At 40.5% G+C, this 23,021-nt stretch overlaps 2 protein-coding genes across 2 annotated transcripts in view; both read left to right on the top strand.

Annotated features, from left to right (window-relative positions):
• LOC128950474 (uncharacterized) overlaps positions 1-8,229 on the top strand; it is a 56,713-nt gene extending 48,484 nt beyond the window's left edge. The window contains exons 18-20 of the mRNA XM_054295354.1: positions 1,166-1,289; positions 6,165-6,255; positions 7,226-8,229. Of these exons, the coding sequence (XP_054151329.1) occupies positions 1,166-1,289; positions 6,165-6,255; positions 7,226-7,300 (290 nt within the window). The 3' untranslated portion in view covers positions 7,301-8,229. The remainder of the gene's footprint in view (positions 1-1,165; positions 1,290-6,164; positions 6,256-7,225) is intronic.
• A 4,992-nt stretch (positions 8,230-13,221) lies between these two features.
• The window catches only part of LOC128949917 (probable RNA-binding protein 46), a 28,056-nt gene continuing 18,256 nt past the window's right edge, over positions 13,222-23,021 (top strand). Inside the window, exons 1-2 of the mRNA XM_054294813.1 lie at positions 13,222-13,775; positions 14,237-14,324. Coding sequence (XP_054150788.1) covers positions 13,233-13,775; positions 14,237-14,324 — 631 coding nt within the window. The 5' untranslated portion in view covers positions 13,222-13,232. The remainder of the gene's footprint in view (positions 13,776-14,236; positions 14,325-23,021) is intronic.

Below are 23,021 nucleotides of genomic sequence, written 5' to 3'. Positions count from 1 at the left end.
TCATGTATAATATTTTCATATATTAATTTTGTAACATGTCTATGGCTAAAACATTGACATTAGTAGGAAACACTAAAGTTGTTCTCATGCATACAAGAATGTTTTTATTATATTGCTAATGCAAATGGTATATTTCAGTGTGCAGTCTCTTTGCATTGATTGTGCTGCTTCTTGCATTGTTTAATAATTCCTTCTATTCCTTACTTCTGCATGCAACAATTGGCTCTCTCACTTGTTGGAAGATGAGAGCGTGTGGTGTTCAAAGCTCAGTATGAATTAAAGGTGCGTTTGGGATTTGATTTGCTATTAGCTGTCATGCTAAAACTGATGAATTTTGTTCATTTGTATTCAGGAATATAGTTTTCTTGTCCTTGTTTGTGAAACTAGTTTTTTTGAGTTGAAGAATGAAGCAATGTTGATTTTTTTTCTTTTTCCTATTTTTTCTTTTTCTTTCTCCATGATTGATCACTGTTGCAGTGTAGCATTGCCAAGTCATGAATGATGTATATGTAATAGACTGCTTCAGATACAAGGGCACTGCAGCTTTTCTAAGGAACAACACTAACAACAACAAACTTAACCTCTAATTTAAGTCCAGCTAGAAAGGTCCCAGTGATACAAAGCTGTTTTCCTGATCCTGCTCTGGAACCTCAGCTTCAGCATAAAATTAGCTGAAGCTTATAAAGCATGTTTACAGAAGTAAAAATGTAATTGCGATTTGTCATACTTAACGTCAGAATCCCGTGCAAGAGGTGGGGCAAGGACCAAACCTTTGGTCACTGATCATTCCTTGTTGTGGTTAATTGTGATTACTTAAATATCTAAGTCTTGCAAACCATTTAAGGGAAGAGAATTGCCTGTGGGTTGTTTGTTGTGATGTTGTTCTTTAGGTGTCTTTTCAGTGGCAGGGACTGTTTGCAGCAGAAAAAAATCCATTGATCACTTAGTGGTAACTTAGCATTCTTTGGTGTCATGCTCCACACTACATCTCTACTGACAGAGGGAGAGCTGTCATACTGTTGTGTTTTTTATTCAGGAGCTCATTAAAGGGGATCCATATGTACAGTTTCAGTTAAGCGGAGGACCTCAAATTGGTTTTGAAAGGATAAATACAAATTGGTTTTAGCATTTCCTATTTCATCTAATGCCACTTAATGCCTAACAGGTGTGATAGCACGGCATCCCCTCTACTATCCATACTTAAAGAAAACTTTAACTGCTCAAGCCCTGCAGAATTACTTTCAACACCTTTTAGAGCATGAGAAACCAGAAGAAGAACTAGTAACAAGGTGAGTAGCTTGCTGTGCATCCCACAGTTGTCTGGTAGATACATGATGGTATCAGAGGTTATCTTAAAATATGTTAATATAAATATTGTGAGTTTATATGTATTCTCTTTGGGTTTTTTAATGTATCTTCCTTTGCCTTTTTAAATAACAACATGAGCATAGTCACTGAGAGCATGAAGTTGGGCCTCTCTCGAAGCTGGACAAAGGCCGTGAATCCGTTTAGTGAAGGCATTTAAATTCTCAGAATTAGCATAGTAGTGTTGGGGCTGTTCCTTTGTTTTGTGCCAATACAGAATGTTTTTACCAACTAGAAATAGCTTCCAATGCCCTTTGAGAAATTTATCTTTCCACTGGTTTTGCACCATTTGGGAACTGCAGGAGCCTTAAAAACTGAAGCTTCCCAAGCCTCTGAGCCAGTGCTGAACTGAGAGTTAGAAATCTGTAAAACACTACCTGAAAGACATTCACACAGCCACTATGATCTGGAGCCCAAATTTACCTGATGATCCATCAGAAATGGGCCTCATACTGTCCCTGTTTCTCCAAAGCATTTTAATATATTCCTTCTAGTACTTCACGCTCACCCACTTTTGTGCTATCTATACTATGCCAGAATTTAAAGAAAAAACATCGCTAATTTCTCCTAAAATCTGAAAGAGAATACATCCTAAACAGGACACTTATGTGATAGTCACCTCCTAAAGAATATTCTTTGCCAGCAGATAACATTCTTATTTTTGTGTTATGACTGATGCTCAGGGCCCTTCCTGGGGACTGAATGAAATATAGACTGCTCTTGCTGTAGCGTGAGGTAATGAAGCTCGCTCTCCTAAGGATGTCCAGTAGAATAGTCAACAGATTTTAAACCTTTTTATCTCTTTGAAAACAAGTAAAAGCTGAATACTGCCACTAAATATTCAGTCTTCTAAAACATCTTTTGATACAAAGTCTGTTCTGTTGCATATAAGGAGATTTTGCTAAAATCCTTTATGTATTTCCATGGGTAGTGGATAAACGGTTGCCTGTCTTTTTGTTTGTTCAGAAAGCTTGAGTCGGAAAGGTACAGCTCAAAGCTCAGAGAGAGCTTGGAGTTATTTTAACCCCTGATCTTTGAATTGTAAGTGCTGGTTTTGTCTTCATAAGCAGCTCAGTGCAGATCTCACCCACTGTTTCATAAGTGCTAACAAATCTATGTATCTAATAAATAGTGATACTAAGAATTGTAATTTAATTTCCTCGGAAACAGAGCAGAGACAAGAAGAAATAAACAATGTCATTCCTCCTAATGATAGTAGAAGTGGATTCATTGTCATTCCTTAATGCTGTTTATGTTCATAAATAGAAGTAGAAATTTTCTCTCTTTGGATGTAGCCAAATTAATTTGATTAATTAGATTATCTGTTTGTGGTTTTGGCTTCCTTTAATGATGTGATAATGGAGCTCTGTGAGTAAATTGGAAAGCTACTGGGGAAAAAGAATAAAACCTTTTGTGGAAATATTTAGGATTATAAGGATTATGCTCATGTGCTTCAGATTGTGTAGTTTCTTTTTTAATTACTTGTTTATTTTTTAGTTTTAACTGTCATTAAAAAAGAGTTGTCTTACTGTCTGATTTCCCTTCATTTCTTTTATTTAAATAGTGAGTAGTTAAAAACTATGTATTAGTTTTGCTACTATAAACATACCAACCATGGCTCTCACTCACTACAGAACAGTCTATTAACCAGCTGCCTTTCATGCTTTCTCACTAGAGGTATTAAATAGGTGTACTAAACAGAGAAAAAATGGGATTATTTTGGTAGAGGACACTGAAAGCTCATGAATTTCCAGATCTGCAGGTAAAATAATAGAAAAAGATGGTCTTTCAATCCTCAGGTGATTGCTTCCCACAGTAGAGTGCTGCTGTACATTCTTAACAGATCCAAGTATCTTAAGGTACAGAACAAGAAACTTTCTAAGCAGTGGTACCAGGTCAGTAATTTAAGAAGGATAGTAAAACTGTCCTGTAAGATTTTTCTATTTTCATCTTCTGAAATGTGTTATGTGTAATGTTTTGAAAACATTTCAATGCTCAGAAATACTATAAATTCACAGCTGATTTCTTCCTATGCGATGTTTTCACCAGGAGCTGAAGAACAAGAAATGTGGATGCTGATCCTTCTAGATGGCTTTTTCTTACATACATTTGTTAGGAAAAATAAGTATTTCTCTACAGTATCTCTCATATGCAAACACTTCTTTAAGCCTATGGACTTGGTTCCTGCTTTCTGGTGATGAAAAGAATCATGTCTTTTCCTTGATTTAAATGCATTAAATAATTTTACATCATTATTATTTCCATGCTTTTTAATGGGAGATTGACCAGAAGACCTTACTTCTCTGAATACTATGGACAGCACTTTAAAGAAAGTAGTTAATCAGGCACTCCGTTGTGCCTAAGCATAGGAATTCAGCTAGAACAGTGAATACTCCTTGTCTTACTGGTTTTTGTCACAGATACAGTATTCTTTGAAAGGTTTATTTGTTTTCTGTGTTTTTAAAAGCAGCTCTTAAAACATTTAATTAAGTTGTACAATTAGATTTTTTTTCCTTTAGATCTCAGATAATTAAGCTTAAATTGTTTAATTATGCTGAGTAAATGCCTGCCAGCATTTTGGTCAATGTATTGTTGCTACTTAAGACTATTATAATTGTTATAGTAGTTTTTCTTCCTTTTATTGTGCAAGTTTATATTCTTTGTGGAAATATTTTGGATGCTCATATGCTACAGACAAGCCTTAAAATAGTGAAGATGTTGGCCATGCTGTATTATTTTGTAATTCTCATTTTAGCTACATTACTCCACTGTAAATAGTTTCTTAAAGTAAATAGAATGAATATGCCATGTAATAGTGTTCCAAATTAAGATTTGTTGCTTGTATTGCATATTTCCTCTGCCAAAACTACTGCAGAAAGTGAAATGAAATTCTTTCACTTACATGTATCTGCATTTATATGCTCTGAACTTTCTCTCCTGATTTGTTTTTCCTGATTGATTTTCATGACACTTCTTTTGAGAGGTGAGCTATTAGGAATCAAAATTCCATCAGTCTAGTTCTTGAGAAGACCTCTTCCAGTTGTGAAATTCTTTGCTGTCTGGAAGTCTTTGCCAGCTTTTCAGAGTAAAATTCATAGTGTAGTGCTTTGCTTTGGTAGATCTCTGGCTTTTGTGGTATGTGGTGATTGGAAATTTTTATTTAGTTTTTCAGAAAATTTGGTGGGGTTGTGCCATATAGTTGATTATGGTATTAAATTTAGTAAATTAGGTAGGTAACTTCTTGTAGAATTGCTTTATTCTTCATATTCTTGTTGTCTAAATGAGCACTGATAGATTAATCTACTTTCCTGCCTTCCCAGTGGATTTGTCTTTAAGCATGATAATGGTGCCTGTCAACTAGTTTTTGAGAAAGGGTAACAGAACACCAACACCAATTTTTTTTTCTTAATAATGACTAATAATACTAACACTAATGAAGAGTGGGGTAGTGAAAAAGTTGAAGGAACTCATTGAAACTTTTTGCCTGGGAGACAGACATGGACACTCCGATGACTTCTTGCTTTCTACAACAAGAACTGAAGTGATTGCCAGGCTGCTCAGCAGAATCATCTCTTTCTATGAGAGGTTTAAGTCATGTGCCCAAAATAAAAGGGCAGACAGGGCTGTGAGCACCAACAACAGCCATGGTTTTCACAGTGCTCAAAAGGAGCTGAAAGAGATAAACCTCAAAGTGATAAAATCAGCAGTGTAAGAGCACTGCAAGAAATTGCGCCTCTTTTAGGGGAAAGATGTAAAGAATCTGTCCCAAACAAGTGAAGATCGGGTAGGTGACTAAAGCAAAGTAAGTGATGTTGGAGGAAGCAGGATTTAAATTGGATATCATCTTTGTTAATTCCTCATGGCTTGATGATGTTCTGATTTAAATTCTTTCCTATGGAATTAAAGCAAAGCTATCAGGTACTTGGATGAAGAAAATATTGAAGGAAAGCAAAACCAAAGAAAACCAATAGAAAGAAGATGGTAAAACACTGCAAGGAGAGGCAAATGGAAATATACTGTAGACCTATTTATGGAATTTGAAACAATAGGAAACCACAGAGCCGTTTGCCAAACTGCTACGGAAGTTTCCAAATTGGAACTGCACCAGTCAGAAGCAAGGATGGAAAAATGCTTACAGTGGTGATGGAACAGAAACATAGGTCTGTCACACTAAAATAAAGTTTTATTTGAACAAAGTGCATGGCTCCAGGAAAGCTCTGATTTGAATTTGCCATAAAGTTATCTGTTTGTCGTAAGAGCTGATGTAGTGACTCACAGAGGTTTCTCAGTAATGAAGAGGGTGTCTTTCCAATTAGCTGGCAGCATTTGTTAGCAAAAGTGAGTTCCAGGAATTAAGTGATTGTACTTTTCAGTATCAGAACTAGGAGCTAATACAAATATTTTCTTTTGCCCCTTGTGTTACCCAAGTTCATATTGGATCTTCAACCTCTGGCTTTCAGATACCAACTTTAACTCACAGAAAGAAAGAACTCTAGGAACAACCCTATTAGAAATTGGCGATTTTTGAATAGAGGAGAATGATTACCTTATGGTCCAGCTTTAAAACTATTAAGGGCTAGTAATTTGGAGTAAGAGAAAGGAACAAGAAGGCAAGTAAGGCCTTGTGTTAATCTTGTTACTTTTTGGACTTTGACTCAGCAGTGAGATGTGATCAGAAGCATGAAAAGGATGTGATCAGAAGCATGAAAATTTTGCATGCTGTTTTTTTTTTTTTTTGTTCTCTACATGTGTTTCTTTCAAAATCTGCTGACAAATAATGTGCAGTTTTTATTTTACAGATATGAGTTACCAGGAATCCATGGATTAAATTTTGTTCTGAAGAATTCCCTTGGTGGTGGTGGTATAGCATCCCTAAGAAGTGACCCTCAGGCATGTATCAAAGCCATCATTTTAATGTCATCTTTAAGTCATCTTTTATGTGTGTCTTCATAACCAGCTTTTGGGCTGGAACTGTGAGGTTTGGGTTTGATTCTACTTCCTTTTAATTTCCTGTTAATAGATACTATTAACAGGAAATTAAACTATTAACTATAAATATATTTATTTAGTTTTGTAAGGTTTGAAAACAACATAGGAAAGTAGATTTGGAATATTTGGTGAAAAAGATGTGCACTAATAAGATAGCACATCATAAAGAGCAGTACTGATTTAAAGACCACCAGTTTTTTGATGCACCAGCAAAATTAGTTTATCATAAACTAATTGCAGAATTTAATATCAGAAACTTATTTCTCATTTTGAAAAATGCAGATTTACTAGACAGTTCTGATTGTTTCCAAGTATATACAGGAACCATGCTGTAGGACAACTCATTTAGCCTATCCCTTCTATAGTTAAAATACTGATAAATAATGTGTATAAACATGAAAAGCAGATGGATATGAGGTCTTTTGTATTGATGATTTCATGTGAATCTGAAAGTAAGAATTTTTTTTGCAAATGTACAATCTGAGTATTAAATATTTAAAATATCTAAACCTGAAGATGAGATCCTGAGCAATGCTATGGTTTACATAGCTGTTTCATAGGCTCAGAAATGCTCGTGTGCATATAATCTCAGCATAGTCAAGAAGACTGCTCGCAAAGTGAGGTGATGCTATGTATGAATAGATAGAATTGAACCCCAAATTAATTGATTTTAGCAGTAGGTACCAAATAAATGGAAGAAACTGTTCAGTCTATTCAAATTTGGATGCTTGAAAACTCAAGAAACTTAGAATGAATTCTCACCCTGATTATAGGAAAAACGCTCATATGAAACCATTAGAAAAAAAAACTTTTAAAAGATAGTATGTTTAGATAGTAAAATAAATGTTGGTTTGTTTCTTTTTTCTTACAGGGTAAAGCACTTGGACAAATGCTGTTGGATTTCCAGATTAAAAATGTTCCTGATTTAAAATCACTGATAGAATAACAAGTGTTTAATATATGTGCTTTTAACACTAAGTGGTATAAAAGCATGTTATGAACAAGAACTGGCTTCTTGAATGAGAATTTTTTTTAAGGTTAAAGAGTAGAAATTTGACAGTTATTTCTCACAGGTTTAGCTATATGGCACAGATTGGCAAATGTTTTGAGTAATACCAGACTAATAGCTTTGTCTGTGTCTGATAACATTTCCTATCTAGATAATACAGTGGATGAAGAATCAATTTATTTCCTGAAAAATATAATTAATCAAATTGCAACATAACATTTAATTACAAGGCAAGATAATCTTTATTTCAAGATGGAAATTACCTCCTGTTCCGTCCATCTCTCTTTTCCTTCTCTCATCCTTTATTTGGAAACCACTGGGACTGCTGTCCTGTCAGCTGTGTGTGTCCTGTGCAGTGAGTGAGGCTGGGTAGCCTGCTCTGCACGGCTGGGAAGGCAGCACTGTCTGGTACTGGGGAACAGTTCTCCCTGCTGGGCAATAAAGAAAAGTAATAATTGGTACTGTTATACAGTGACTGGTCATAAATGCTGACCTTTGGTGGTGATCCACCAAACTTCCAGCACTTTGTCTGGTTAATGACAGACTTTTTTATTGCGTTTTCCAATATCTTTTACTAATTAATCCTTAAGTTGAAAGCACTGAGTAGTAGTAAATTGCAGATCTTAGTGTGGTGATAAATTTGAAGATGAGGGAAGGAGAGTCTGCCTGCTCACTCCTTCTTGTGGTGGTGTAATCCTGGCAGGGGTGAAGCAGGGCTGGGTGGTTTTGTTCCAGGGCTATTAAATCCTTGATTTGTGCAGCAGAGTCATACATGGATTAAGTTTATTTGACTGTCATTTGCATTGCCCTTTCCACAGAAAGGTGTCTTCTGCTGTGAAGAAAAACCATGTTAAATTCAATGTACTCTGTCTTTCTTTGGACTCCCAGTTATCACCTCTCCATCTCCCTTCCTGCACAATATGATTAGCGTGTTCAAATTGGGATACTTCTGAACTTCTTCATCTCATTAAGAAAAGATTTAAAAATCTGTATCAAATTTCCTGGGACAATAGCACGGTGGAAATTCTGATAAATGTATTTTCTCTGCAGAAGCTGTAAAAATACTACTCCATGTGTTCAGGCATTTTATATTCAGAAATTAATCTTTCTGTTTATTTTGAGGAGATTGTATTAATTGTTTAGTGCTGACAAAATGAGACATTACTAATAGCAGATAAAACTATGGAAATAAGTACTTTTTTAATTGTCACCTAACCTATCTGTTAATTCCTAAATTTCCAGTGCTGTATATCACTGTTATTAATTTCCTAGCCTCTTGCTTGCTAATGAGGACTGTGCAGTGAATTGTTCCCACGTTTTCTGTGGTTTTGTTCATTTGAATTGAAAGCATCATAAATGAATGCTTTATCCATCTAAACAATTATTGCCTGAGCTAGTCATAGGTACCGTCCATGTCTAGAACATGATTGTTAGGTTGTAAAAAATAAGTCATTACTTCATTGCAGAAAAAAGGCCAAGTTAATAACTTCAAAGGGAAAATGGCATGCAGGTTTTATGATGTTTACAGTCATTGTTTGTTAGAAAACTCTCCTTAATAATTTGGAAGCATACTGAGAGAAGTAAAAAAGAAAAAGTGATAGACCTCAGTAGCAAACCTAGAAGGATAAAAAGGCTACAGTAAATTTTTGCAGTTCACTCAATATGCTGCTTAAGTGACTCTGGAAATGTGTATGCAGTAAGTTTCTGAATAAAAGTCAACATTAATAAAGTATAAATTTGTTTTAGTTGTTTATGTGGTTTCCTCTTCTGGAAGAGAGTGATACGTAGTTTAGAAATTCTTTGTTTGGAGTTGTTTCACTTGCCTGCAATTTCATGCATTGTCATGCTGGTTCCCTTCTTGGTTCAGATTTTTTCTGTTCTGTCCCTAATCTTTGTTAAATATAAAAACCAAAAAAGTAAATAATACCATTTACTGGAGAGCTGGTCACTTACAGCTCTGTAATGGAAGCTGTAATTTGCTGAAAGGAATGGTAGTGTTCAAATGGATTGGATGTTGGAATACAAAGGTGTTATTTTTTATCTCTGGAGTAGCCCTTTTGGAAGTCATTAAACTATCCTTCACAAACATGTTTTCTGTCCATTATTTATTTTGGCACACCAGCTTAAACCAAATGGCTTTGCTCTTCAGATACTTGTCTTGCAAATTATGTCCTCCAAAAAGCCCTATTCAAAGATGTTACTCTCCTTCAGTATCTTAATATGTTTTGAATTCATGAACCTCTCCTTATTTCAGCAGTCCCAGATGATCTGAAAGTAAAGCTTGCTGAAAGTGAAGCTAATTGAGAGAGGTTTGGTAAAATACACATAAAGGTGAGCATGTATGCAGTCAGCATTGGTCTAACTTCAGCAAGTTAAAAAATTCATTTTGCCTGCTTGTTAAACCAGGTCTATTCCTCATATAGGCAAGAACATACCCTTCCAACTCCCCGCCTTTCCTGCCTTTTCCCTACTGTGTTAGCTGTGAGAGCAGGATGGAAATAGTTGTGTCTAGTGCATAAAATAAGGTTCCTTCTAATACAGGAGTTTCAGTGTAATGGAAACTGGCTTACACCTCTCACTTAAGTTTTTGTACTTTGGCTCATCTGCACTGCTAAACAAAGGCTGCATTCTTACCTCTCACAGCTCCCTTACTGCATCTCAGCCTAACTCTCAAAAATAAAGCATAGCCTTTATCATTAAATTATTCCATGACACTTAACAGTCCAAACAAATACTTCCTCAGTGTTTTGGGGTTTATATTTAATATTCCAGAGTGATTTTCCCACTTAAATTTGTGTACTAAAGTACAAAAGCTATTATACAAAAGTCACCTAAGAATATGTGCCAGTGTTTGATGCACAATGTATATTTTTAGTTTTGCCATCTCCAGTAGAGATGTTTTTCCATTAAAGTACATGTTTTCTTGTTTTCTTCCCCTTTCAGATGCAAAATTATGGTAAGTATACTTTACATTGCACTGTAGAAGTTTAACAGTAATAGAAGTGCAGCCCCTTGGGTTTGAAAGCAGAAAATGTTGAGTTGCAGGTTGTTTTTTAAGAACTTGAATGGTTTAATTCGGGAATTACTTTGATGTGTTGTACTAAGTGCTTTGCACAAAGTAATGCTCACGACAGTTGCAAGGTAGCGCGAAGCTTTCATTACCTGGGTGGATTCCACAGACCCATCTGTTCTGTAATGCCTTTTGGGCTTGTTCACTGGGGTTTCTGGGCCAGTGAGTGAGTGAGTGAGTGGCTGGGGGGAGGGAGAGAGGAAGCTCTTCCGTCCCTGAGGTATGAGGAAATTACACAGCAGAAGTGTCACACCTTTCACCTTACTACTTTGAAGCCCTCCCATGCAGTAGGTAAGGTTTTGAGTCTGCTTCTCATGGCAATTCCTCTTCTTCAGTTTCATCCTGCTTTCCTTTCTGGATTTACTTGAAATGGACCCTGGTGATTTTGGGATTAAGGCTAACTGGCATGAAGAAAACAAACAAAGGTTGCCTCCATGTGAAAGATCCCATTGGGAAGTGTCTGTATCTGCCAGGGAGTTAATTGAATTCCTCTGCCTACCTTTGGACAGGGAAGAGAAACCTGAGCTGTAGGACTGAAGCATCTCTGCCGCCTGGTTCAGCAAAGACCATCCAGACACTCCCTAGACAGCTTTAGGGAAGGGGAGAGGGGGAGTCTTGAGACAGCAGTGCAGGGCAGGAATGGTGCTTATCCACACAGGAGGGAAACAGGAATATTTCTGTGCCAGGACTTTTTGTGGAGTCCGACAACCTTCTGTGCCTCCAGCTCTGGACTACCTGCTGTGACCATCACCAAATCGGTGAGACCCTTTATGAAAATGAGGTGTTTAAATTTCTTTTCCCCTCATCCATTAAAAAAAATGCACTAGTTAAAAATGAGAAGTTCCTCCTTCTCCTCCCTCCACTTTTATTTACTAGTAGCAAAAGCCTCGAACCTTTAAAATAATGTTTTTTAACAGCTGGATTTGAAAATACTCTGGTTTAATTATAAAATTGTGTGTCTGGTGGCTAATCTGCAGGGTTCCTGTACAAGCATCATAAGCTACATCTAAAAGGTATTTTCTCTTTTGTAAGTGATGTGATTTGAAGTAGGGGACTTGAGAGGGGTAAGCCTCTTGTATAAAAATTTGGCTGAGACTCTAGAGAAAATCGCAAAGGCCTGATCACTCTGTTAGGAGTGCGGGGACTGTGGCCTGTGAATGAGAGCTTGTGGGGGGGCTCTTTCTTTGCAGATGAAGCAAGGTGAGGGTAGTCTTAGCTTCCCAGGGAGCTGCTCTCTGCTCCAAGCAGGAGGAAACAGAAGGGCACCAGCCATTGTCTTTTGTTGACAAGTAGTGAGGTAACCCCCTCCCCTGAAATATTTTCTTCACTGAGGAAGTGGGAAAACTTGCTTTTGGTTCATCAATAAACTTTTATGTTTACAAGATCCTGAACCTGGGTTCAGAATCTGTGAGGGTAGAAGGCTCTCACCTGCTGGGTCCTTTGTATCCCCTTTGCCTTCCAAATCATACCAGAGTTGTTTGCTAATGGAAAGAAAAGGGATAGTGAACACACTCTTCTTTGCTGGTGTGACCAAAGGGCTTGTACAGCTCTGGGGTGGTCTAGAGGTCTCATTCGTGTTCCATAGAGTTTGAAGTGACTGAGGAGAGAAAAATAACCTACTGTTTCAACGCGGTTTGCCTGTGGAGAGCTGCCAAGCTGTTACACACCATCGCTCCTCTTCCCGCTTCCCCGTTTCGTATTTGGCATTCTGAGGTTGCAGTGTTTGCCCGAGTTTAAAGGAAGGTGCTCCACCAAACTTCTCCAGCATTCTTACACACATATTCTCTTTCCCCCTCCCTCCACCCGTTCCGCGTTTCTCGGAGGCGAAAGCTCCCCCCTGCAGCCGGAGCGGCTGCGGCACGAACAAAGATCCATGGCAGCGGGCCGGGCCGCGGCGGCGGGGACTCGGTGAAAGGCTGCAGCCACGGCCGCCTCCCCTGCCACTCTCCGCGCCCTGACATCTTCCAGGTAAAATGAATGTCTGTCCCATCCATCATCCCGCCATCCCCGAGGGGGCGGGAACCTGCTTGGTTACGGAAACTTCCGAGCCCCGATCGGGCGGCATTGTTGACCTGACAGGGCTGCTCTTTTGTGCGCTCCGTTGCCAGGATTTACCCATTTGCATAATGGATTAGCATGAAACTGAACGGACGGGAATGCCGCTCCGCCGTTTCCCACTCTTTCTTAGCTGGCGGACCTTTGGGGCGAGTTCATTTATAAATGTGACTTGCCGCTATCCTTGGAGACCTGTTTCCTTTCAGGGAAGGCAGACGCTCCCTCCCCAGTCCCGCCGCCGTGCGAGCACCGCGGCCGCCCGTCCGGCCCCCCCGATCCGATCCGGTCGCCGCTTGTCCCCCGCGACGGCCGGGGCAGGCACCCGGAGCCCCTCAGGTCCCGCCGGCGGGGGAAGGTGCACGGAGTGGCTGCGGTCCCGGGAGCCCCTCGCTGCTCTCCCCGGGGCGGGTGAAGGGCTTTACCCGCACTTTTCCGTGCACTTCTACCTGGGCAGCGCGGGCCGTAGACGGGGCGGAGCTGCGGGTGGCTCCAGGCTGCGGGCACCGCGCCATCCCCAGGGCCGAGCCGCCGCCGCGGCCGAACCGAGGGACGCCGGGCCGGCTGAGGGTGCACGCTGCGCCCCACAGTGAAGCCCGGCCGATCCTCGGGGCGGGCGCTCCCCACACGCCCCTCTCCCGGTGGGCCGGCCCGGGTGCCCGCCCCGCCCCGCCCCGCCGGTAGCCTAGAAAAGCGGTGCCGGGGGCCAGGAGCTGCTCGGAGGCACTGAGGCTTTCCCCGCCGACCATGAAGAACCCGGTGCCACAAGCGGCCTCGCTGCTGCTGGAGAAGCTGATGCTCCTCGTCCACATCCGTCCATTGCCCGCGGGCTCCGGCGGGGAAACGACACCGCCTGCGCCCGGCTACTACGACACCAGCTGCTTCAAGCGAGGAGACCTGCTGGAGGTGCCCCGCACCCTCTTCATCCACTTCGGCATTTACCTGGGCGAGAACCGCGTCGCCCACTTGATGCCCGACATCCTGCCCTCCATCACCGGCGACCGTCGGCAGATCCAGCAGGTGGTGACCAACAAGCGGCTTATCCTGGGCGTCATCGCCAGGACGGCCAGCGTCCGGGTGGACACGGTGGAGGACTTCGCCTACGGCGGCAGCATCCTGGTCAACCACATGGACCGGCTCTTCGAGGACCAGGTGCTGGCCAGCGAGGAGGCGGCCCGCCGGGCGGAGAAGCTGGTGGGCGCCACGGCCTACAGCCTGCTCTGGAACAACTGCGAGCACTTCGTCACCTACTGCCGATACGGAGCCCCCGTCAGCTTCCAGACCGACAAGGTACGGCCCGGCCAGCGGCGGCGCTGCCCTTCCCCGGCGGCCCCGCTCCCCGCAGCCGGCCCGGCCGCGGGCCCCGGGCGGGGGTGCCGGTCCCGCCCGCCGGCCTGGCCGCCGCTGATGCCGCTCCTCCCGCAGCGGGCAGTGCCGCCGGCGCCGAGCTGCTCGGGACGGCGGCGAGCCTGGCCTCAGCTGGCTTCAAGCGGCGAGGAAAGCGAAGCTGAATCAGTAGAACAATTAATACGCTTCTAAAATGCTCTGAAGCTACAGGTTCTAGCCGGAGCCACAGGCACTACCGGGGCTGATGCTGGGGGTGATGCGGTGCCAGTCCAGCTCTTCCCCTCCCTCCGGGGAACCTGTGTGAGAGCGAGGCTGCTCTGTCCCAAGAGAGTGGGCATCGACAGCTCTGCAGCCAAAGCTTTCCTCTTTCAATCTCATCTTTTGCCTTTTTTTTTTTTTTCCAGTTCTGTGAGACCGTGAAGATGATCATTCGGGACCAGAGGAGCGTCCTCGCGTCGGTGCTTGTGGGACTAGCGTCAATAGTTTGCCTAGGTGTGGCACCCTCCACCACACTCCCCACCATCTTCATTCCCTTCTTTCTGTGGATGGCTGGCTAACAGCCTCCCTGGAGTCTTTCATCCAGCGTCTGTAAATAGGATGTATACTACTGTATTTATGAAAGCACACATTACTCACTGGCATCATGTAAAGTTTCTTAACTTTGTGCACCATTTTAAAATACAACTTTGTCTAGAACACGGTGCATAAGGCATAGCTTACTGTGTAAGCCAAATAACAGATTTCCTGAAAATCTTGGTACATTTTAACACACCTTTAAATCATGGAAAAAGTAGGGTTGCGATGCAGTTCTGCTCCTTATCATTAGCCAAAAATGATTCTAATAACATCCTTCATGTTCTTCAGTTGTTTAGCTGCATACCTGGGTGCCATAACTATTAATAAAAATGGATGATGGAGTTCCACAAAATTATGGAAATGGAGAACAAACTGCTTACCTCTTCCTTTTATAGATATAGTATATATTCAGAAATTACTGTCTCCATTCCTAAAATACTCCTTGGTGGAAATGCAAGTAAATTGACTCTTTACTGAGAGCAAAGAAGAAAAACCAACCCTGAGCTGGGTGCTGCGGGAGCACATTTGGCCAGACCAGTTAGTTTCCCTTTGGGGAAATGTTCAGAAATGTGTCGTTTGCATTAATTGTGTAAACACTTGCTACCTTATTGAGCAACTTTTTAATTGGGTTAGTGATAAGGAAAGAGGGCAATTCCTCACCAGTTTCCCTGCCAGTGATAGTGGCTAATATAAATGGCTACTGAGAGATTTAGGAGCTATAGGAAGAAATTTGCTTGCTTTATGTCAGCTAGTGATGTACAGATGTTGGGACATTTTCAGCAGGCACCAATTTAGTTCCGATCTTTCCTCAGCAGTGGAACCTGCGTAGGTGCTGTAAAGTATCAGGGATCATTTGGAGCAGTTTCTATGGTGGCTGTATTGTCATTTTGGATATTGCCTTAAAACACTTTCTCAGTGAAAGACAACATGTCTTCCTGTACTCATCTCTTGTAAGTATTCACTTTCAAGGCAGTAGCTGGTGCTAGAAACATTTCATCTTCAATGCTGAGGCCTTTCAGTTTATCAAGAATGTGTAAAGTTGGATTTGAAATCGAGTTCATGTAGGCAACTATTTAAATGCTAAAAACCTTTGCTACTTTTTTTTTTTTTTTTTCTTAGCAAGGTCTTTTATGTATGCAGAGAAATTGTTCAGCTCCTGGAATGCCTTGTGTGCATACGTGTGCTTACTTGTTCACATGCTGTGCTTGCCTTCCTTCCTAGTTAAAGGGCAATATGATGGTGTCTTCACTAAAGACTCAACCCCAGATTTACTTCTTCTAATGGTGTGCAGTGTCCTGCCATCAGCTCTGCTGCTGAAATGGCCACTTGCCCATTTTTAGAGAGACTCCTTTTAACTGTGCTATAAACCCCCTCCTCCTTCCCCTAGACCTTGCAGATGCTTGAAGGTTGGATTTTTAGAACTGAGAGTGTACTTAGCTACTCTCTAATCATCATCTTCTGGCTGCTCCACCAGCATTCTCGACAAAGAATGTAAAGACTGGGGTGAAATTCCAGCTCATAGGAAAGAGCAGCATGACTCCTGCTGCCATCAAATAGGGGATTTCAGCCCAGCTTTCACATGTTCAGTCGGCAGCCCAGCTCCGAGCAGCTGGATATCAATTACTGCTGGATCCTTGTAAACAACTTCTATTCTGCTTTGAAAGATTGCAATGCTCAGTGTAACTGTTTCTGGTAAACTTTTGAAATTAAGGTGTTTTTTAATTAACATGAGTTACTTTTTCATAGCACATGCATTAGTAATATTTACATAAACCCCAATGTGGTTTTTTTACTTGCTGTGAATAAGGCATGAGCTGTAGTCAAAACTGTAATTATATAAATTTTATTCATTTAAAAATGTCTACTGACCTCTTGAAATTGAGTATAATGCTGTAGCATTACTCTAAGGTATCGCAGTAGGGCACTGAACAAGCCATTAACATGCAGTTACATGGTGTCTGATTACAGGTGGGCTTTTCTTTTACCTTTTATTTAATTGAGATTTATAAGAATTCCAGTAATTCTTACAATCCACATATACAATAAACAACAGGGTCATGACCAGTGACCGAATCACACCATGGGACTCTTGGAAGGCAGAGAAATATTCCTGCTCTAGCTTCGGTATCAAAGGACCTGTCCTCCTGCACTGCTAACACTGTGGAGAAAAAAGCATCCAGATTGACTAAACTGGGATTTTCATAGGTGTCTACAAAAGAAATGAAAGCAGTTCCTTGCAGGCTTTCAGATGTTTTAGTAGAGAATTTTCCTTCAGCATATAAAGTTTTAAACTTACTTATGAAATGGTCTAGAATGTCTTGCTGCATCCTTTCATCAAAGACAAGTAACAATGGCATAGGAGCAGAAATTCAGCTGCATGTTTAGGCATCTTTCATACCAACTGTAGCTCTAGCAAAGATCTGGAAATTTTCTTAAAGTCAGGCATGAGTCAAATCAGTCACACTCTGAGGAGAAAAACAAGACTAACAGGCATGAATTTTCATGTTCAGCTCAGCGGGTGGTGTTTGTGCTCTGAAATATTTTGGTAAATGTCAGTGTCAACTTTTTTTTCTGTAATTACTTGAGTAAAAATAAGCACTAGCTAGAGCATTACATTTCAGACTTGAGCTCAACTGTGATGCCATTGAAATGAAGGAGCTAGTTATAATAAGAAAAACACAGAAAACTGTGGAGCAGTTCAGCTGTTGGGGAAATGTGTGTGCTTAGAAGTGAAATTGTTCATCGGTAACTGTAAGTGATGGTGATGGGGAGTGTAAATCCAGAGCCACAGCTCATTATAGTCGAGACTGTTTTGAAAAGCTGTGTGGTTAAACCAGAATACGTAATGAAGGAGTGTAAGGAGAGAAGGAGTATTTCTGTGCCACTGGAAAAGGCAAGCAGTGAAGACATCAGGGTTAAAGGATAGATGTTTCACTTCAGGCTTTCCAAGGAAAACAAAAATAAAATGAGTAAGGTTCAAAATGTTTTTAGAAAATCCTTGTTTAAAAGAAATGAACGAAAAAGGTAAGTTACTAAATGAAGACATTAGAACATTATGCTTTCTGGTTTTCTGTTACATTTATTTTAGTTTGGAACATAAATGATTACTCATTCTGTGGTGAACAGTCATCTGCTGCTTGATTTCACTCTGCATTCTCCTTTGCTGAAGGAGAATGCTACATATAAATACTGTTGAGGCTTTTAATGAAAACAAAATCATAGTAATACTTGTTAAAGGCTGAGGGGGTAGGGAAGAGGGAATTAAACTTGTGTGTGACTTGACATCGTCCAGACAGGTTTTAGAATGCGAAATGCAGCAACAAGAAACATCAGAACTGTGATCTCTAGAAATTATATGGTGCTGTATTACTTGTTGCATGTTCTCACATTAAATAAAGCATCACATACCACTGGATGATACAGAACTATGTTAGACAGTCATTAGTTAGCATCTCCTTTATCCACTGAAATTGAAGTTCTCGGGTGACTCGGAGCATTTCCTCATTATGCTTTGTAATAGCTTTGGACTTGATTCACCTGAGTACTTAACTGTCATGAATGAGCTTTCCAATGAGAAGTGAAGATAGAAACGCTTAGTAGTTTTGAAGCTCTTTGCTGTAGTGCATTCCAGTTTCTTGTCAGCCTTACAAAAATCTTCCAGAGCATTGTGCTGGTAGAATAAACAATCTCCTCTCCTGCAGGAATGGAACACTAAAAGTATTTGAAAGCTTTTAAAGGCATAATTTCTTTAAAAAAAATTATTCTGGTGTGTTGTGTGATGTAGCTTCAGCTTGGAAGTCAAGAAAACATTTAGAATATGGTCCTGAGCTGAGAGACTGTGGGAGAAGGGGGGAAAGTTGGGAACCCTTTAGGAGGCTTAAGTCAGTATTACATTGATTCCAGTGCCACAGTTCTGTCCGTCACAAAACTGGGGATTTGGAGTCACTGCTTCTGTGTCTCACAGGGTAGAAAACTTTCTGTTAGACTTTCTGTAGTGTTTTTAAGTTTTCCCTTTAAATAAGAGAACTTTGTTTAGCTGTGTAGCTTTTGTTTCAGAAGTTGCCTCTTCTGTATTGTGTGTCTGTAAACTGCAAAACTGTTGGTGACTGCTCTGTGCTAGTGTGATTCGGAGCAAATCAGCTGCACGGTCCCCTACAACTATATCACAACACCTACAACTTGGTGCCTGGTCTGATCAAAGCAGTGGGAATGTGACAGGCAGATAATGCAGGTTTATTTTACTTGCAAGGGCAGGGCATATTAAGTGTGGTGAATGCAGAAGTGTGTGCCTGAAGACTCAGATGCAGGGCACAGTGTTGTGTCTGCCTTCCTGTGCCCAGCTGGAGTTTAGAAGGTTTGCATGGGGGTTGCATGGTAGAACAGAGATTAAAAGGATTTACTTACCTTCCCTTAAAATGGGGTGGCTACCCTTCACTTTTTTAAATTTTTGGTCTCATCGTCAGAAGAGTGATTACTGATTTTTTTTTCTTTTTTAAATCAACTCAGGTAACACCTGTGACTTTGAGTTAGAAGGGCAAAATGGTTCTTTGTCCACTCTGTGTTGGAACAGGCTCCTCTGGGATCTCCAAAGGAGGGTGTCACTTCTCTATTGGCCCCCGTGATGTTCAGAATGGGAAACAGATCTCTAGATGCAGTCAGAAATTCCTAAGACTGGGACATTTCTGGAAGTCATTCATAACATTTTCAGGTAAAAATAAGGGAGAGACTATTATGTTAGATCAGAGGTCTGCTTCTTTACTGCACTGTTGCTTTCATTGTAACAAATACTCTTAATTAAAGCAGGTAACCTGCTGTACCTCCCAAACTATTGGCTACAGTGCCTCTTTTTTAACTCTTTCCTATTTCTATAACCATGAAAATAATAATCTCTGATTTCTGGCTGCTTCCAGGACTTGGCTGATCTTTGCATAAAGTTGTAGGTTTTTTTGCATTGGACATACCTAATAAATAAAATGCATGGTTCCTCCCCACAAGGCATTTTCTGTGCTTGTGAAACCAGAGCTCTGTGAGGCTAAGAAGGCATACTATAGTATGGAATTAAGAATACATTCAAATGAAAGGTAATGCTCTGCTTAACTTGCCAAGCCACCTTTTGCTTGTGCATAGGCTGAGATTTGCACCCATGTTCCTTGTAGTTTTGGAGAAAGTACCTGCACAATGCCATTTAGTACTGCACATGAACAGAGGGAGGGGTGGGTCTGCTACTACTACATGGAAGGAAAAAATTAATAATTAGTTCTAATCAAAAATGAAGAAATGTGGGTGTGAAGATAATGAGGAGTTTCCCAGACTCCTGCTGGAAATATTAAGGTTAGATATTAAACAGAGTAACTTGCTATTTATATTTGCAGACTGGATTGTAGGTAGCTCCAAGTAAATATTAAGGAGAAGGGAGGCACCTGGTTTCAACCGCTTCATTTAGTGTCTAAATGACATGATAATGCACTGTGTACGTAGCCTGGAGCCAAGGATGGCTTGGTTGCCTCCAGAACCAGAAACAGCATGGCTGTGAAAAAAGGAACAGTGCATTTAGCCCTAGGGGGAGGGAACTGTTCAGTACACCACCATCTATCCCAGCTCTGTCTCTTTTGGAGCCTGAGCAGATAACATTTCATGACCCTGTCCTGCATTGCAGTCATACCTGCTCACCTGAAGCAGGAGATCTGAATTGTGCAGATACACTTCAGACTGTTTCAATTCCATCCCAAGCCTCATTTTATTCCTGGGTGAGTTACACAGATTGCAGCTCTGACGGTATCTCAGGAGTCCTTTTCAAAGTATTTCAAATTTTGGAAGAGGAGCCTGAAGGTCTCACATAGGACTGCAGATCATCTCAGACTGTCAAGTGTGGAAGGTTGCAATGGCCTGAAGTATACATGAAGATGTAGCCTGTGATATCCACAGTCATGTTACTACAGCCCATTACTCATCTTTTCATCAACCTTGGGATGTAAACAAACCTCAGCTCCTCTGGAAATCCAAACGTGTAATAAACGAGGACATGACCTTGACAAATAGGTAAAAATAACATTTCTTCATCCAGTACCTCAGTCATTTATCAGGGATGACTGCATGGTAAAGACAGCTGTTTGTATTCTTTTAGTTACTACTCCCAGTTTCTGGCAGCAAGTACATTTGGTTGCACTGTATGCAAGAAAGAGCCATTCCAGTGTACAAGAAACTATTTTAGAATGACAACTTCATCATGTATTGACAGACAGGGTGTAGACACGGTATAATGTCTTTTCAAAAACTTGCTTGGAGAAAGCAGTAATTCTGCTTGGCTGATAAACTGAAATTCCAGCAAGGAACAGAGCATTTCTATTTCTGATGTCTTTGAGCAATTCCAGTAACTAAGACTGTTAAAGCATTGAGAACTGCACAGGCAGTAGAGCTGGTGCATAGTCATGAAATGTATTTCAAAATTATAATGAGGTTTTTATGACTTGCAAAGAGATTTTTACTAGCAAGCTGAAAATATCCACCCAAACCAGTTATAGAAGTTACTTTCCCTCAGTAATTTTCTAGTTTGCATTTTTCATTTTGTGGAATGTTTGCATTGAAAGTTCTTTAACAGACAGTACTTAATGCTGCAATTAAATACAAATCTGTGCTTGCAACAGTCTGTTCTTATGGGAAAGACAGTGGAGTTGTGACATTGTGAGCTCAGTATATAACTGAGCAGGAGGGGAACATGGGATGTAAACAAGACATCTATTTATACAAAAAATATTTGACCCTAATTAAAAAAAAATCATGAGAGAAATTCCTTAAAAAAAGTTGCATAATTACGACTGCACAGTTAAAAGTTATAGCATTACATTTATAATTAAGTAGCACTACAGGCTTACTACAACAGCATCACTGGGTTATGTTTCCTCCAGCTAAAACCAATAGGAGCTTTGTTACTGTCTTCATAGAGAGCAAAATTAAATATGAAATATTGCCACCAATTCCCTGACTTCTTCAAAATCTGTGAAATTTAATACTGGTGGTCAGAAATGAACCCCTAGTAATAATGAACTTTTCATAGAATTATGATTTGAAGAATCATACACATCAAAAACTTTGCAGCTTTGTTTTTTTTCTTTGTAGTTTTTCACATCTTTACAGGCAGCTGTCTACAGATGGTTTTGCACTGCCACCATTATTTCTACCAAATGTTCTGTTGGTCTAGGCAATGCTCCCTTCATGTGGCTTCTGAGATTTTTTTCTGTGAGCAAACCTACTCCCATTATTATTTAGGAAAACTGGACTTTCAATCCAGAGCTGCAGCAAGACAAGCAGACATTGTTAATAACTTTCCTACCTTTGAGCACCTTGAGCTTATAGATGAGGACCAGATTTTTACCCTCAGAGGAAACTGGGAATGATCTTGGCAACATGTGGAAGTCAGTTCAGCAAAGTATCATTCTCCATGGATGAGTAACAGTGAACACTTGAGGACAGGGTACAGGTACAGATGGATTCTTGATATTTTCTCAGAAGTTTACAATTTGCAAACTTCCAGCTTTAGAGCTTTCATTCATTTCATCACGTTTAATACTCTTACCCTGTGTGAATGTACCTTACTTCATTTTTAGTTTATCAGCCTGATCTTTGAAAGGCTCTATGGCAAGGCAAATTATGATATATGAAAAAGCACTTTTTAAAAAATTTGTTGTCCCTCCCCTTCTTGTACTACAGGGAACAATAAATAATCATTTGCAGTACATTTTTCCATTTACAGTCTTACAGCTCAGATATTCCTGATGTGAAAATCAGAGTTTTTGCTGTTTCCACAAAGTTGTACTTTGGGAAACAGCTCATTTGGCACCATATTTCTAGTACCATGGCTGCCCTCCAAAATTTACTCCCCATTACACCTCTCCATTACACTTCTTAGTGCAACAGTATCATCCTGGATTTTTAGAGTTGAACACACACATCCTTCAGTCATTACTTGGAATTTACTCATCTGTACTAAAGTACCTTTTATTGTATTCTCAGTTTAGAACTAATGGGAGGCTCTGTTCTTTTAAAAAAAGAACTAGCCTACTTTGAAAACTGCTTTATCACTTTTGTGTTGAATATTGCTACAACCTTTTTTTTCCTATAGCCTAATTCCTCAAAAGATCTTTTCTTTACCTTTCAGTTCCATCTGTGTCAAATGCCTAGCTTTTAATATATTTTAACAAAGGTTTTTAAAAAAATTGTTATTATTAGCTTTTATGTTAGCGAGGTGATCCTCTGAATCTATTTTCCCCAGGGTTCTTGGGATTTTCTACATAATTAGCTTTTGTTCTTTGTCTGGATATGAGACAGACTTTTTGAAGCATGGCACTTGTAGTATTATTAGAGAATGTCCAAAGAAGGGCCAGGAAGATGGTGAAGGATCTGGAGGGGAAGTCATATAAGGAGCGGCTCAGGTCACTTAGGCTGGCCTAAAGAAGAGACTGAGGGGAGATCTCACTGTGATCTACAGCTTCATTGTGAGTGGTCAAGGTGGGGCAGACACTGATCTGTGCTGACCAGTGACAGGACCTGAGGGAATGGCCTGAAGCTGTGTCAGGGGAGGTTTGGGTTGGGCATTAGGAAAAGGTTCTTCGCCAG

Source organism: Melozone crissalis, unplaced genomic scaffold, assembly GCF_028551555.1.
Source record: "Melozone crissalis strain CALT ecotype California unplaced genomic scaffold, PUWL_Pcris_2 ptg000006l_1, whole genome shotgun sequence".
Lineage (NCBI taxonomy): Eukaryota > Metazoa > Chordata > Aves > Passeriformes > Passerellidae > Melozone > Melozone crissalis.
This window is presented reverse-complemented; position numbering and strand designations above follow the sequence as displayed.